Source organism: Amphiura filiformis, chromosome 18 (genome assembly GCF_039555335.1).
Source record: "Amphiura filiformis chromosome 18, Afil_fr2py, whole genome shotgun sequence".
Lineage (NCBI taxonomy): Eukaryota > Metazoa > Echinodermata > Ophiuroidea > Amphilepidida > Amphiuridae > Amphiura > Amphiura filiformis.
Window position 1 is genome coordinate 28,571,073 of NC_092645.1, and position 18,679 is coordinate 28,589,751.

General features: G+C 35.1%; 1 protein-coding gene across 1 annotated transcript; it reads left to right on the forward strand.

The window, feature by feature from the left end:
* Window positions 1–1,384: 1,384 nt before the first annotated feature.
* LOC140140093 (uncharacterized) lies at window positions 1,385–7,402 on the forward strand. Its single transcript, XM_072161917.1, has 4 exons — window positions 1,385–1,618; window positions 3,260–3,340; window positions 4,338–4,457; window positions 5,682–7,402. Exons 2-4 carry the CDS (start codon window positions 3,294–3,296, stop codon window positions 6,697–6,699), a joined length of 1,185 nt encoding a protein of 394 aa, XP_072018018.1. The 5' UTR covers window positions 1,385–1,618; window positions 3,260–3,293; the 3' UTR covers window positions 6,700–7,402.
* The last annotated feature ends 11,277 nt before the right edge of the window (window positions 7,403–18,679 follow it).

Here is an 18,679-nt window from a genome sequence, read left to right on the forward strand (position 1 = left end):
AGGAGTAAGAAAGCTGACTTTGTCATCATGCAAGTGTATGCAGGAGCAGGAAAGCTGACTTTGTCATCATGCAAGTGTATACAGGAGTAGGAAAGCTGACTTTGTCATCATGCAAGTGTATACAGGAATAGGAAAGCTGACTTTGTCATCATGCAAGTGTATACAGGAGTACAAGTTTGCATTGTATAATTATTATGGTTTTGTAATCATAATTATTAAATTTACTAGTACTATAAGTACTGTTAACGAGTATTTTGCTGTGTAAAATTACTGATTTTGTGCGTATACATATCCAGTATTTTATAAAACAAAAATAAATTGCAGCAGTATTAGTAAATATTAATTAATATAACACAATTTATCATAATCGAATGAATGGTAAAAATTATGACCAAACAAAGTAAATAATATAAAATGTAAAATGTTTCATATATATGATGTAAGCTAATACTATAGGTTTTCCTAGTTATTGTCGCGCTTCTTTCTTGGTATTGTCTAATTAGTCATAAAATATATTATTATCAACTAGCTTTTTAAGTTGTGCCATGGCTGCGCAGTACATACTTATTTTTTACTGCGAATACTCTTGGTCACTTTTTATAATGTTTTATTTCATCAACTACACGTTTCAAGCTACAATGTTATCAATATTATTATCAATATTATTATTATTATTATTATTATTCCCGGTTATTATTATTATTATTATTATTATTATTATTATCATTATTATTATTATTATTGTTAGTATTATTAGTGTTATTATTCTTAATATTATTTATTATTATTATAGTATTATTAGTATTATCACGGTATTATATTATTATTATTATTAATATTATAGTATTATTATTATTATCATTATCATTAGTATAATATTAATATTATTATTTAATATTATTAAATTAATAGCACGTTGAAGACAAGAATTAGTAAATGCTCTCAATTCAAGCCCAAGCAACACAATCCTGACTCATGATCAAGTCAACGTGTGCAAAATACCATCAATACTGCACATCGACACTAATCAATAAGCCAGTCAATAAATCTTTCTTTCTTTGTTAATTTGCTTTTCTTTGTTCGTGTAGAAATATTCATTATGATATAACCCGTAATTCTCAACCACACCGTGTTTTAATACCAAACACGTGTATAGTATTTGGCTGTAATAGTATCATTAATAATCCAATTAAAACCTCTCTGTTGGGTCGGGTAATCGGGGCTCCATGTGATTCACCCGACCTTCGTAATGAGCTGTACATTATATGTCGATCCAAATCTACACAACATGTAGCAGTACGAGCGCCGCCAATCGATCAGGTTACAACACAGCCGATATTGAACCTCAGGCGTCTTTGGGGCGGGGCTTACCGCATATGGGCATTGAAAGCTCCACGCCGAAGGTAAACATTACCAACCGCTGCACGTTTGTGAGTCAAACCTGCTGTAGAGAGTTCCCGCGTTGAATACTAGTATATGGTTGACTGGTTTATCACAAACCGCCATATTAACTCGACGGAGGCAAGGACGGTCGACGGATGCGTCGAATTGTTCTTTGTGAAAGGAACAAAGACTTCGCATTAAGAATCGGCAGCTGCAGAATGATATATAAATACAAGTGAGTATATATTTTACTATGTATTTATATATTATTAGTAATAATAATTCGTATATTTATTACATGTATACCTTAAGCTTAAATATTTTCTATTAAAGTATTTCTTGCTATTTGAATAATTTGTAATCATACTTTTTTGATTATCCTCTTCAATGACATTAAATGTTTTCATGTTTTGTTACTATGCTTAAATTTATTTAACATTATTATTATCGTTTTGAACAAGTATCTCGGATCGCGGTGATTTAATTAATAGCATAATTTATTATAAAATGTTGTAGGGGCCTAACCATCTAATTTCATATAAGTTAAACTAAAGTATATTTTTGTTTTGTTTTAATTTAATCATTAATACTGTATATTTCTTAATGCTTTGTATGTATGCTTCATTTAGTTTTTATTTATTTAGAAATTTATATTACTGATGTCTATTTATTTTAAAATTAAAATTAAAATTAAAATTGCTGCATGTTGTTATTGTAGGCCCCAATAAAAAAAAATGTAAAAAAAAAAAAAGAAATTTGGACCATCACCATCCCCCTTAAATCACAAATTATACTGATGCTTCGTTACTTTGTTCATTGTAATTTAGAAATTATACTACCATGACTACGATAATTGCTCTCTTTTGGTGATTTTGAGAAGTATATCATATGGTTAAGCACGCATATAAATATATTTATTCATCAAATTTTGAACATGAACAAATGATAATGGGACAAATTAAAATTAATTAACAGAAACGATTACAGTCAGACAAAAACAAATGAACAGCTGAGTTAAGCATCAATTCTGGTGTAAAAATGCCTAATCACCATTTTTCAAGTGTTAAAATTGCCTAAATCATCTATATTCTCCTTTATGATTGGTTAATGTCAATGATATTGATAGTAGTGACATGTTTTAGGCAAAATCCTCAATTCGGCTGAAAAGTAAGCTCGTCAATAATCTACAGGGTGACGATTTGCTTTTGTTTACACTCATGATTTATTATTACTATTATTATTATTATTATTAAGTATTGTGTTATTATAAGTCTTATTGTTATTATTATTAATAGTTTTATTCATATTATTGTTACTATTATTATTTACTAATATTATCATGTGCATAATGATAAAATGCCGTAGCAGTTTAAAGAGAGTCTCCGGCAATCACAACATTATGCCTTATATGTTAGAAAAGTAATTATCAAGCACGAATCACATAGTTTTATTTCAAACAAACTCATATTGACCACAAAAACGAATGACGTAATGGTTATTTGTGCAATTGTCGTCAGCCCTCATTGTATTACTTCGACGTCATTGCACTCGACAATTTCGGCGTCCGGGAATTTTGAATATCGCGTGTTGAGAGATGGATGTTTTTATTCGTTTTTATGGTCAATATATATGAATTTGTTTTAAACCACATGATTCGTGCTTGATAATTATTTTTCTTACATATAAGGCACAATGTTGTGATTGCTGGAGACTTCCTTTAACAACACTACAGTATACGATCTATTAATGTCACACGTGCAATCATCCTTGTCAACGTGCCATAGGCCTACATATGGTATGGTTAGTTAACAAAACATTGCATTGTTATACATTTTGTACAATCATGATATTCTTACTTGCTCGTTTGAACCGACAGGTACACATAAGTTCACAAACTAAGGAAGAGCAAAATGGCGTCGTCAAAGCCACCGTTACTATTCCTGGTACCTACACCCCAGTAAGTCAGTTTACATGCGATACTATTAATTTCACATCAAAACAATTTCATTCTTAAATCAATCAATTTGAGTCTGGTTCTTTTAAATTGTGCATATGCGTGTATAATTATTAGGCCTATTATTATTAGGCCTATGTATGTTGTTAACCGTACATTTCAAAAGGGGACATTTTGAGATCCCAAATTCCCATCTTCCATCTTGTGTCATTTTGGCAGAGATATTTTTTAAGAGATATTAGAAATGAATATGCTACTCCCTATTCCAGGAAAAACTAATTTTGTTGGGAAAGTATCATCCTATTATGCGAGTACAGCTAAATCCTATAAATAGTAATCGGCGGGCCTTATAACATTGCGGATTAATATCAAAATATTTTATTTCAAAGCCATTTCAGCAAATTTTGTTTTCTCATTCGTCTGAGAAAGACATCGGCTAATTCACGCCACGTCGGCTTGCACTTTGACCAATTGATGACAAATCACACATGAACATGATGACGGCATTGCTCTGCACATGTTTAATATTTAATGCATGCAATGCTGGAGGTCTACCCGGGGTACATTAACATAGTATTTATAAAATGGTTACTAATTCGATCTTATGATATGACACGTGATTGTGTGCAGACTTGCTTTAATGTTGGCTTGAAAAATAAGTTATGCAATTTAACCTATTTATAGCATGTAAAGGCCTGAGTCATATTCCGATGTATTCGACGCAAATACCTGATGCAACAAGTATTCGTTATCAAATATTTTCAATTTATTTTGTTTTTATTTTCTAACTAATGTTTGTGGATGAAAAAAATCAATTATATTTATTTGACGTCGAATATCTGATAGAATTAATATTATCGATTATACGTCGTCAAACATACGACTGGAAATCGATTGATGAACAAATACTGGTTGCATCGATTATTCGATGTCGATGACCGGGCCAAGGGGTGACGATATTATTATAATTGTATGTACTATATTGTTATCTTCTGAATAGGTCTCTAGGTCCCACGTCTTTATGCCTATGTCGTAAGATAGTTTGGGTTCAAGACAAATCGATATTCTATGCATTCTCACCACTGATGAAGACAGAGGCTGATCAGATTACTAATTTCAGGTAATGATAAATCGATTTTGGGCGAAATGAGAGTGGGTGTAACCCGGAGGGCACTTCCATAACGGATATGCATCATGTGCCTCGGGATAGACCCCCTATTTCAAACCGGCTTCAAGCCGGCTTGTACCCAATGACCCCCTTTTTTATGTTATTGTCCTACCTAATACCCAATGACCCCCTTTAAAAAAATCCTGATACCCAATGACCCCGTTTTTATTCCCAAAGGTAGGTGGTATTTGTGTTCTCCTCGAGAAATAATGGGGATTTTTCAAATTCAATCATCCAGTTGTTTCCAATTTTGTTAACTGATTCTAGTTCCCAAGGTGGCCAAGTTTCTTTTTCGCAGTTTTGGCACTTATTTATCATGTTTATGTGTACTCAATGACACCTTTTTGGCAATCTTGTACCCAATGACCCCAATTTTACAGTTTGTTTCCCCAATGCCCCCCTTTATTTAAAGTTTCATATCGAATGACCTCATTTTTATTCAGGTTGTGTACTGAATGACCCCATATTTTTGTAATTGTACATTTGACCTGAAAGCCCCCTACTTTTAACATGGCCGAGGCACATCCCTGCCATTACAGATATAGTCGTATGCGACATTTTGGGCAAAATGAGTTCATAATGTAATATTAGGATTTAGGTGAAACCATATATTCTATGGTATTTTGCAACTGTTAGAAGCATTAAATTAAATTAAATAATTAAACAATAAATAAGTAAGCAAATTGAAACACACCCACACCATAACCTTCTTCTATAAAATGACAAAAATTGTATCGCACTTACCCAGTGAAATCCATTAAAAAGATGGCGTGCTTTGATTATGCTAAACCCTCAGTTTAAATAGTTAATGAAAAGATTATTTTTCACTGAGCATCAGAATAAACAAGCATTATAGCACTTATTTAAAAAAATTCCAAATTAAATGCTTTTTTTTTTATTCCTATATGCTTAATGATGATGATGATGATAATGATGATGACGATATGATAATAATGATGATGATGATGATGATGATGATGATGATAATGATAATGATGATGATGATGATGATGATGATAATGATGATGATAACAATAGTAACCGAAGCCAACAAACAATATAATTTATTTGCATTACTGATTTATTTGCCCATTTCTCATTGGAACTATTGGAAGTATTTGTAAGTAATATTAATGTGAGTAAATAATTTCCTGTTTTTAAATATCTTATTCATAGGGTGCCAATTTCTGCATGCGTTGTAAATGGCAATAATTTACTGACTTCGGTGGATGGTAAACTTGTGGGTGTTCAGCAAGTCCTTGGTCACGTGATTCAACCAAATATCCAACAGCCCGTGCTTATTGAACCAACTCAACTAAGGCAGACCCATCAAGCACCTACGATACAAACACCGATAACAATTAGTAGCCGACATGTCGACAATAACCGATCAAGAGTAACTTTGATGCCATCGGGACAGAGAACAGATAAGCAATTACGGAATGCGTCAATAGAGATTACTCCTCACCAACAACCATCTCAGAAACCCAGTGCTAACAGCATCCTTCAAGGAAAAACCAAACTGAAGAACTTCCCTGTAATATCTGTTCATAGCACTAAAAATCATACAAGAAACACAAACACAAACAGAAGTTCCGGTTCCAACAAACCTGGAAATTTAACAGTCGGACACAGTCAATTAAAAGTCAAATTTCCGTGGAATAAAACTGGTTCGTTTGACGCATACGAAAGCAAATATCAGAAACCAGGAAATAATGTAAAAGATAAGATGCAACCTGGTAAAGATGCACGCGCAATGTGTAAAATGGCGCATATTCCAAACACAGACACAGAGCACGTGCTGAAAACGCAAACAACCAAATCGAATACTGGACCAAAAGATATTGTTTTACAAGACACTGCAGTAATCCCGTCAAAACAAATCAGAGAATCAACACATACACCTAAAATGTTTCAAATGACCAAATCGCTGCGTGTAACAATACCAAAACTCAACTCGACCTCGCTTAAGCGACTTGGATGCAGCAAATCGTCATCCCTATTGCTGGATATAGAGAGGAAGGAAAAGAAAACTGTAGCAATTAGAAGCAAGAGAGGTAGACATACTTTGGAAAGACCACAAAGATTGACCTCTTTGACACACCATCCCGATTTCAAACACATTCCGACTACTGACAAAATTAGTTTCCTGAAAGATCTCTTAAAAGCACAAAGGTCATATCTTGGTTTATAGTGAACATGGGGAAATCCGATGGGCCTTTCAAGTTTGTGGTTTTCCATTCTGTCAACACCATTGTACCACGTGTTTGTCATTTAGTAATGAAAACTTGAAGAACTGGTTTTTTTTTTATTTGTTCGTTTGTTTAGTTCAAATTGTTTTTTGTCTGTTTTGGGGGTGTCATTCTATTTCGCTGTATAATTTTCTGACATCCAATATTCATGGTTAAGGTTGCTGATTAAAATAGACACAATAAATCTGAATTTTTGCTCGATCACTGTTGCGCATGCTGTTGCGTGAAAGCGAATCGCGCGCATGCTCATTGTACAAAAGTGAAGTAGCTTTTGCGATCGACTATTAATTTGGTTGAAGTGTCTAGGTTTAATGGTCTACGCCAATACATTTCTCAGTGCTATGTAAATAATGTAGAAATCATACATTTCGTTACGGGCAGGTCTACTGTGTTTAGATCGTTTTCACCATGTAGATTTGTCACAGATGTAGTTATAAGACACAAACGGATATGTCGTTGGTTCAAATTTTTACACAGAAATTATGAGATCTGACCCGAGTTTTCGTCAGTCAGTCAGTCATAGTGTACCATTAAGGGCTGAGGTATGAACCTTTGGACAGTATTTATTGTGGAACGTTAGAGCACATCAGACATATCGAATTGCATTCTTAATACGAAGAATGGCCTTCTGATATCAAATAATTTTGATTTTTTGAAATTCGCAATGTATATGTAATACACATTTTATGGCTAATGATTAAACATTGATATTTTTGATATTTAACAGTACTCGAAGTAAACTTTATAAATGTGATGATTTATACATAAAGTGTATGGAGGTGGGATGAAAAGCCGACGATCAATTGAAAATTTTGACCTTTTGTATTGAAGATATGAATTTTTTCCCCAAAACACAACAGAAAAATAGGTCTTTTTGGGAAAAAAATCCATATCTTCAATATGAAAGGTCAAAATTTTCAATTGATCGTCGGCTTTCCTCCCAGCTACATACACTTTAAAATATATCATTAGATTTATAAAATTTATATTATATCGTGAATTTCAAAAATGAAAATTATTTGATATCAGAAAGACATTCTTCGTATTCAGAATGCAATTCGATATGTCTGATGTGCTCTCATGTCCCACAAAAAATACTGTCGAAACGCTCAAAATGCTCATTCCAGATCCCTTAAGTTGAACTGGAGTTGTATGTTGATCATTGGACTTGCGTCATATGACATGTTGACAAATTAAACATTGAAACGTGCTTATAGTGCAATAGCCTATCATGGCAAAGGTTAAAAGCGAAGTACAATCAGTTGGCAATGAAATACAACTACATGTAGATGCCAACCAAATATAAATAACATATATAATAAGACACTTTATATAAAGCGTCGATACCAAAACGTTCTTAAAGCAAAAGATAATGGGATTTTGCAAGAAAAATACTGTAATATACAGAAAAATGACATACAGCAGTTAGCAAAACAATTCACATTCTATATCCACATTCAATAATATTTTATCATATTCAACTCATTAAAGTTAGCAACTATTTTAAACTGTTGTGATTTAGTAGTTCACAGCATCTTGCAAATGGTAGTAGGCCTAAGCTGTGGCAAAATTGCATTGACCATTTCATAGAGAGTGTGTAGAATTCAAATAGCACAGATATACTTTTGTAGGTCATGTGGTTCTTGAGTTTAGTTGTAAAGAGGGTTGAAACAACAACACTTTTGTAAAACGTTCATAACTCATTTACAACAATAAATCAAAGAAGTTTTTAAGGTATATGATTTGTAGAATGAACTTTTGCAAAACATATTGATTTAGATAACGAAAATCGATTTTTTGTTTGGCTGCTTCGACCAACAATACCTAGTCTACCCTTAAAGCCACAATGTACTATCTTATGATATTATTTTTTTTAAACCTGATTTTGTGGCATATTTCATGATATTTGTAATGTTTACACATGTACCAACTTGCACACAAATGGAATCAGGCAAATTTGTTGTGTTTGTAGGTCAACGGAGCAAAATTCGACATACAGTCATGAATTATAACTTTATGTCCTCCAATAAAACTGCATGTTAAACGGCCAAACTAACCAGTGGGAGTTAACTTTACACTGTAAAGTGTGCTGAGGCTAGTGGATCAACGTCTTGTGTCTGTGCATATAGCGCACTATAAATCACTACGCTTTTTTTTATCCCTTTACCTTGTTATTTCAGCTAATAATGGACATAAACCATTCCCGACAATTATTATTACCAGTATTTATTTCAGCATTAATTTTAGAGTATCATAACAAATTTAAAATTTGAAGGCAATCGTATATTATGGCTTTAACATGTTTAATACAAAACTGTTATAAAATGTATGACAATTTCAATAAAATGTTTAAATATTCGCGATTTATATATTATCGTATGAGGGCATTGGGCGTTATTTATTAAGTTTTGTTAGCATATTTTACAAATGTTTTACAATGAAACCTATATTTATTAAAGAGAGATACCAAAAAAACTACATGTATAATAACATGGTTTGTATAAATGGCTATAAATGCATAATCGAACTTTAATAAAACGTGCAATTCAATCACAGAATAAAGGGAAAGGAGAACTGTGACTCGACCCGGGGGACTCGATCGTCATCTTGAAACAGGCATTGAACAAAAATGGGGGATTCGGTCGAGGCATTCGTTGTCATGCACACGCGACATGGATGATGGGCGCATTTTGAGAAACGCACTTCATGCGACCTGCACGTGAGTACCAGACGCTTCAGATAAGACGCAGATTAGTTTTCGTTCGTCCCGCACACCATTAGCAAGGACCTGAATAAATACCCGCAATTTTCAACCCATAGCTGACCATGCTGACGGCGAGATTTTACATGTACGTGGCGGTATACGGAGTCCAGGTTCTCCTTCTCTAACTCTCTGATGTTAATGGAAAATAAGGCCCCGGGAATAAGGCATTCCACTTTCGCACACAATTTGCCTCTGAAGTATGACACGCTCTACGCAGGACATTGCGTGCGGCGATGCGTACATGGTGACGCGCATATTTTTTCGCACTTAGCGCTATCACCATGGCTGTCACTTACTCTCGCTATGCGTACGCGTTCTATTTTCTTGTCGTAAACAATCAAATGTAAAAAAACATTATGTTTATTAATCTAAGGTAAAAAAATGATGGAAAGTTTGACATTTTAACCGGACTCCAAGGGTGATAGATTGCAAAAGTTACAACCAGGGTGACTTCTCAATCTGGGCAAGGCCATGGATCACAGTCTTGCTCTTACATCTCATCCAAATCACAACCAGTTTTTTTTAGTGACTGCCGGGCGCCGGCACATCCAACAAGAAGACATAAAGGTATGTGCAGATTAATTGTGCAACTACAAAAGCAACCAGACCTGCAACATAATTTTAAAAGGGAAAACGATAAAACAACATGATTTATATAAATGGCTAAATCAGGTCTCGAACTTTTATAAAACCTCGGTGTATTTTAATGCAAAATAAGACCTTCCATTTTCACAAAATTTGCCTCTAAGTATGACACGTTACATTGGGTGCGGTGACGCGTACATAGTGACGGGTATATTTTCCGCGTTACCCGCTATCACTTACGCGCGCTATGCGTACCCGTTCTATTTCTTGCTGTAAACAAAATCATTAATGTAAAATATTATGGAAATATTGTCATTTTAACCGGACTACAAGGATATAAATGTCAACAGCTACAACCAGGGTGACTTCTGAATCTGGGCAAGGGCATGGATCACATCACAGTCATGCTCTTACATCTCATCCAAGGTACAAGTTTTAAATTTTTTTACTAACTGCCGGCACATCGAGCAAGAAGACATAAAGGTATGTGCAGATTAGTTGTGCAACCACAACATGACTTGCAGCCTATACAAGGGAACCTCCTCCCCCCCCCCCAAAAAAAAACACACCATGATTTAAATAAATGGCTAATTCCCGTCTCGAACTTTAAGAAAACCTACATTTTAATGCAAAATAAGGCCATCCATTTCCACTAAATTTGCCTCTGAAATGTGACAGGAAGTGTGACACGTTCTTCGGTGACGCGTACATGATTATATAATTATCCGTATTGTTTTCCCACGCTACGCGATTTCACTTACGCGCGCTGTGCGTACGCGTTCTATTTTCTTGCTGTCATCAAAATCAAACCAGATTACAAAGATATGAATTTCAACAGCTACAACCAGGTTGACTCTTCTGAATCTGGACATGGACATGGATCACATAAGCCATGCTCCTACATCTGTATATCCGAATCACAACCAGTTTTGAGTTCATGTAGTGACTGCCGGCACATCCAGCAAGAAGACAGAGGTATGTGCAGATTAATTGTGCAACCATTGAAGCAACCTGACCTGACCTGAGGCAAAAGTTCCTGTATCATTCCTGTGTATTTATTGTGGTGGATACGGCTAAAATAAGGAAATCAACCATAGGAGAAATCATATACATATGGTGTCATTAAATATTAATAAGATACAATATTAAAATGACATTTTGTGCGAGATGCGAAAAACCTCCAAAGAAAAATAATCAAATGGATATATTTCACATGTTAAGATCAAACCAAAAGAAGAAAAGATTTCAAATGTTGCTGAAAGCTGGTCCGTATAATATGAAGAACTCTAGTAACCATTTTATGCCAAGTTTAGGAAATGGTTGAAGCAGGGATCGTGTTAAGGTTTGTTCCGCTTGTTACTGCGACGGTCAATAAAGTTCCATCTCACGCTCGCGTAAATTCATAAGCGTGCGCTAGTCACGCATTACGCAACGCACACCTAGCGTAAGCACTGCGCCCAACAGCACAGAATTAAAACCAATTAATTCTGTGGTTATGAGTCCTATTTTTCCGCCTAAGCCGAGCAAACTTTACGAAGGGACTGGAAGCGGCACACTGATGGCTAAATTGCAATGGGGTTATCGATTACATGCGAGTTGAGGGCGCGATATTTGATTTATTATCCTTTACTCGTGTTCCTATCGATTAAACATGTGTTTTTGGAATGTACACCATACGCTTTCTGTTCCTGCAGATTTAGATACTGAAATGTTCTTTGATAATATATTTTGGCATTTCTAACGTATTTCATTTGTATGCACACACAAAAGGCTTGTATAAAATGGTGAGACATAGATTACGTAACGCATTTTTCCTTTGATGTTGATTTGAGTTGCCGACAAGCTATTCATCAAGTGGTTCCTTTTGTTCAGGACAAAAGAGTATCGCCATTAAATCGGTAACTGATCTGATAGCGTATTAACGCTTTACCAGGCAGCATACTGTCAATAAGTGATCAAACGAAAGTCATTTGAAAGCGCCCGCTTAGCCAGTGGTACCTTTGGTTCTCATACAACCCACGGGTGTGACTGATGCGTCTCAAACACAAAAAGAAAAGTTTCATATTTCTTAAACAATGTTTAATAACTTTTAATCCGTTTTTTGACCCGAAAGTGCAGAACTATAACTACCAGGCGACAGTTTATAATCCGCCCTGCCGACATTCGCCTCAGAAAATAATGATTATAAACAGATGTTTTAAATCGCTCAACAACAGTGCTTCAAGGTTAATTGTATAGTTTTAACATCGACGAATTCGATGACATGATTGAATCAGTACATGATCGCAAAGACCGCATGGTGATGATCACTGAGTTGCTCACGATCTACGCGGTTAATATACTACGTTATGCCCTGGAATAGAACAAACATATGTCATGATGTCTGCATACTTTGGAGGGGTACTAGAAGCCTATATATTAATCATTCAACAATTTTTGTACTTTTTATTTGCGCGCTAATATCTAGCTTATGCTAATGTTCTCAAATAATGAGACTCATTTGCCTTTTAATGGATATTACTCATTCCAATCGTATTTGTTTTATGTTTTTCATTTATGTCAAATCATGTGGTGACGTTTAGAACCAAACACAATTGAATCTCTCAAATCATATCAACCAATCGAAACATTTTCATATTATGCTCCTCAAATCTGGATTTTTGTACTTCACATAGAAATTCATCGTCACCCCAAAGTTTATTTATATTAATAGGTCAGATTTATACCATAAAAATAAAACGGTAATCTTTAGTGAGGACTATAAAAAGTATAAAATTGAATGAGCAGTTATATTCATGAGTGTACTTTACTTGGTTACACTATAGCTGTACCTATTAAATAAGTGTTTGTAAAGCATAGTACGAACCGACGAAAGAGGCATTGGGTTTTTAGTTATAAAGAGGGAGGGCGGCCTATCCGGAGGATAAGTAAATTACATTGCCGTAAGACATTTCCGAGAGAATAAAATCATTGGGCCCAATCTGATTGAATGAAGGGAACACTTGAGGTTTTGGCAAAGAAAGAAACAATCACAGATGCCTATTTTCCAGCTCTTATGATGTTATGCACTCAACCGTGTAGCACAGACTGTGTTCTCTACAAGGTACTGCTGCTTGGACGATATTGTGCGCTCAGGTGGCGTATCAAGGTAGAAACTGTGCATAGATGCGTCTATAAGAGAATCGTTTTTGTATCCAAACCTTTCCACACGTCTTGAACACGTGACATGTCAACATGTGACCATAAGGCACTCTTTTGGAGTCACTGGTACATTACTATCATGTTCAGATGGTCGGTGATATAGAGTTTGCGGAATGAAGTTTGTTAATTTACTTCACAGAAACTGCAAATATATCTATTGAATGTCTTGCTCAAATTTATTGCAACGCGAACGTCTGTTTGGTTACCATGGTTACTGCACCAACAACGTCTCGGGACATACATGTGCATCAATGGTCGATCAAAAGAAGGGCACGTGTAAGCGACTGCATACCCGCATCAAACTTTTGTTTATTCAAATGGGTTAGCAACTAGTAAGACAAAAGATTCTAGCTTAGGCGATTCGTTTGAATAAACATGAATGATCTCACAAGGCGATGAGCTTCTTAACCCAGCGCTAATCTCCGTATCATATTATTTTTAAACTAACTTTAATATGATTACGATAAAGTTTGTTCGGCTTATATAAGGCGGAAAATTATTTGGCTTTTGTTACTGCGCGCGTCAATAAAGTCCCAAACTCACGCTCGCGTAAATTCACATAAGCGTGCGCCAGTCACGCATTACGCAACGCACAACTAGCGTATTAGCATTGCGCCCAACTGCGTGCATGTCATTCTATATCAAGACACGGTGTTATGAGTCATGGGGCTATTTTAGAAGAAAAAAGTCACTGTACGTTACACAGTGTACGTCATCGCCCCGATATCTTCATAGCAGAAATCGCCATGGTAGGTTGAATCCACCGCCACGCATGGCCATTTTGTTTAATAGTTTTGAGACGCATAATGGGCCGATGGACATCTGACTAAGGCTACTGACAATAGCCCGGTGACTGACCTCGATGTGTGTGAGCATAGCATACGCCATAGGTCATCTGCTTTTAGACTACCTCCACGATTGGCCTATACACTGTGCTATAGTTCGGCACATATAAAATCAGAATTTTTGTCAGGTTTTGCGTTCAAGACGCAAGCTTCTTTCTCAAGACGCAAGCTAATGACTATCATATCCGTTCAACACATATGTTCAAGTGCAAGGAACCAAATCTGGTTTCTTTAGACTAAATCAATTGAGATATTCATCATTTTCTACCCCGGTATCCAAAGATTTTACTCTGAATATCAAATCGTGCATAGCACATTCACGTGTATCGATCCCGGGTATTGATTTTAGTATCTCTGCTGTACCAAGTAATTATTAGCCAGACGATGTCGGTGTGCGTTAATTTAGCAAACGTAAAATCTAAAAGATCAAAATTTTCCTCGAAGTAAAGTTTATCAATCTAATGATATGCACTTAAAGTTGAAAATTGATACATGTCTGGTTCACTAATGCATTTCACTAATTCATTTAATTGACTTGTCATTATTTTTAATTACCTACAGCTCCATGAAAGTATACACTAGGATCATTAATTTTATTAAGTTTATGGTATTTATGGTATTGATATGCAAAACAGAATACAAACTCTGCAAAAAATGCATAAAATGCACACAGATGTCTACAATTGCACGAAATTAATATCTGTAAAATGTCCTAATAAAAAAATCCTTTTGATTTACTGACAAGGGTGGGTTTAATTGTTTTATCATTTTTGATAACTCCATGAAAGTACACAGAACCTCTTTATTAAATGTTGAAGTTAATGACTTCCTGAGGTGGACTCAATCAATGAAGGCAAAGCCGAGCAACTTAGTGCCGATCCCATGCCACGAAGAGATTTGTCCCAAATAAGAAACAAAAGCAAGATGGACATAAAACCCGATATGTGACATTATGTCAAACATTCAATATGTCACATATTGAATGTTTGCACTGACCACCACAAACTATACAATATAGGATTTCCCGACTAGATCAGTCTTACTTTGTGGGGAACTTCTTTCATTTCTTAGTCGTTTTTCGGGCTGAAACTAGTATAAAAATATTTTAAGCACGGATTTTTAATTCTCACTGCACGGATTTCTATTCTCACTGCACGAACGTGCCAGGAGGCACAATAAAATAACCCCTGTATGAGTCTTATTTTTCCGCCTTATATAAACCAAACAAACTTTAGTAGGCCTATATTATTAAACAAAATAATGCTTAATTATTTAACATTAGCTCTGTCAATTTTATATTTCCATTTGCCAACACAAAGCATAGGCTAATGAACACAATTTTTTTCTTTCATTCCATCTTTTTCAATCTATCTCCTCTTCCCCTCCTGTTCCCCCTCCATTCTTCATATTCTCCCCTTCCTCTACCCTCCACTTATCCTCGCTCTCTCAAACTTTACCCCCTTAATACCCTACTCAAACACTTAGAAACTTTCATTACAAGTGGCGTATACCGCTGTGGAATCCAACACATGCATATACCGTTGGTCATTTCTAAAGTACGCATGATCAGTGAAAACGTTCGCCAACGTATTCCGAGTATGCACGCGTTTCGGGTTGAACTATTCCTACTACATATCTCATATGCACATTTTATCCCTTGTCTGGATTAGCTATTTGTAGCCCGCGAACCATTAAAGAGGCCATGATGCAGTCATGTCTACAGTAGAATTCATCACGACCTTTGCAGGACTTAAACCCCATTAAAAGCTATTAAACCAAGATAACACTCATTGAAACAGCTCAACTGATTAAATCGGATCTTCTCTGGTTGTGCACATGTGTCTGTTTTATATGTGCGGTATCGCTATGAGGTGCTATAATACAGCTTCAGTTTGGTAACTGATTATACAGGAAACGCAAGGAAACAATGGTATGTGGACCTTTGTTCACGAAATGAGACAATGGCCTGCTTTTTGTTAACCAGCATTCTTGAAAATGAGCAACATAATGATTGTTGACTTAACACGGTTTGGAAATAATTTCTTCATATTTTTGGTGTTATCTGTCGTTTACATATCCTTCCTAAAACACAAAAGTGCGACTATTTCCAAACACCTAAATTAGCTAAAAATTTAGGACATGTTACAAAACTATATTTTCTAGAATTTCATAGAATAGTTTAAATGTAGCTTGTACCGTTTTTTTGTGGCATCCTTCAGAACGGAGCGGTCCGTTACCAATATAGCTCGAATATTTTCGGTCTGCTTTGCCCTCACTCATATTCTACGAAAGTGCGACTATTTCTGAACATCTAACCTAGCTGTAATTTTAGGTCATGTTAGAGAAATATATTTGCTAGAAGTTTAGAGAATAGTTTAAATATTGGCCGGTTATTTTTCACACAGTGATGTTAACTAGGCAAATGCAATATACTTCTAACATACACTATTTGTAAAGGTCGCGCGTCAATGGTGAGAGCATTGTGTATTGCGTATAGGAAAACGGACAGTAACTGCAGTATGCTAGAAAATAAGTCCTACTATTTCTAACCAAGTTTTGTATGCCTTTATCTAATCCTGCCCCACATGACAAAGACTATAATAACCCATTGGCTCCAGCAAATCGCGTGATTTTAATAGCCTTTACTGTATACTGAGTGGTGAGCAAATAAAAAGGTCAGTATGGTTGTTTACTTAAATAGCTAAGCATTAATGCTCTGCGTGCTAGTCATAAGCTTCAACATAAAAATACCAAGTTTTGAGAAATGTTCTCAAAATATCAAGAGCTATCTTAAGAACCACTGAACCAATACTAGGCTTGTTTGTACTCATTTTAATGCATTTTTCATGCTGATTTCAAATATGGTCATGAAAATTTACAATTCTGAAATTTTTGAAAAATTCAAATACAATTTGAAACTTGTCGTCTGCAGTCGACACTCGCGTGGAGAGAGTTAATGCATAGGCAAGATGCACTGGATATATTTAACCAACTTCTATTCTGCTACACCGGGCTGCCAACTGAAACTTAGTTCCTATTCTTGAACATGATAAAAATAATTATGCTATGAAACCAGTAACCGCCATGCTTCATAGAAATGAGGTATACATCTACCCAGTAAATGTGATGCAATCAAGCTAAATCAGTCGGAACTCGGAAATATTGATTTTGAGATATAGCCAAACAAATGAAATATTCCCTTTTGTTTCCTCTTGTTTTGGAAACTCTTTTAATTGCTCATATCTTTGAAACTAGTTGTTCAATTTCAATGGGGTGTTCTGCAAAATCCAGCTTCGTAAATGCTATTTCCTATCCTATAAGAAACTGAAAATTTAATATTTCCGAGTTAAGTTCCGACTGATTTGGCTTGATCGCATCACAAATGCTTGCTTATAATTCTTTTCTGTCAATAATTAGAGCCCTTTATATATAATGTCCATTTATTTTTCTTATCTGCCTCGTTTGCAAAAGTATAGACCTATTGAAAATAAGGGTCCACCTATGAAGAACTATGAGTAAACACCTTATATGCCGTAATTGAATATTAATGATAGAGTGGTATTTGATTTTAGAAAGCTTATTTTGTTTGAAAGCTGGTTACAAACGCAACAGGTTCCTTTTGCATACTGCTGCATACTGCATGTGTCTAGAATCAGTAGAATATCCTGCTGGCAAGTTATAAGCATCATGAAGATGGTATATAGTGTTATATATTAAGTTACATATCATTTAGTGTTATTTAGCTAAGTATCTTTAACATTAAATAAAGTAGAAACGTCATATTTGGTATGCAGAATACATGACACATGGTTATTTCGTACCTATGAACAAATGTATGAAAATTGCAAACTTTCATGTAATTGTAAAAAAGGGCTTCAAATATAGTTTATACTTCTTGTAAGACTACGTGGAATTAGCCAAGCACAAATCTTCTATTGAAGGATTACACAGCTTTATTCCGTAAGCTGCTTAATTCCACAATGAAATCTTTACACTAGTCTAACTCATGAATATCTTACACCAAGGATGGGGATACACCTTTAGAAAATTTTACAAAATGCTATAATGTAAATAGAAATTTAATAATTCATGTGATATTTTATGGATGATCTCAATTAAAGGCTTAATGTACGATCTTTTTAAAATTTTAGATTTTTTTTTTTTCTTCCAAAATGATAATATGAAATCATTATGAAAGTTCCTAATACATTTGGACGCGAAAAACATTGGGAATTTGCAAAGAAACAACATCATAAACTTCACCTCTATCACTCGAAATATCTCGCACTATTTGGATTAGGATAGCGAGTGCGGCCTCAGAGTTAGTCTCCTACGCGGCCAGTTTGGTTTACGCTCCCTCCACATGTGGAGGGAGCGTAACCAAATAGTTTCGTAGGAGACTACGGTTTGCGATCGTGGCCGACATAAAATCATAATCTAAAAAATTCTGATTTTATGTCGGACCAACAGAAAATCATCCCGTTTTACTACAAATAGGGCGAATTTGACCGTTTGCTCATAGATTTA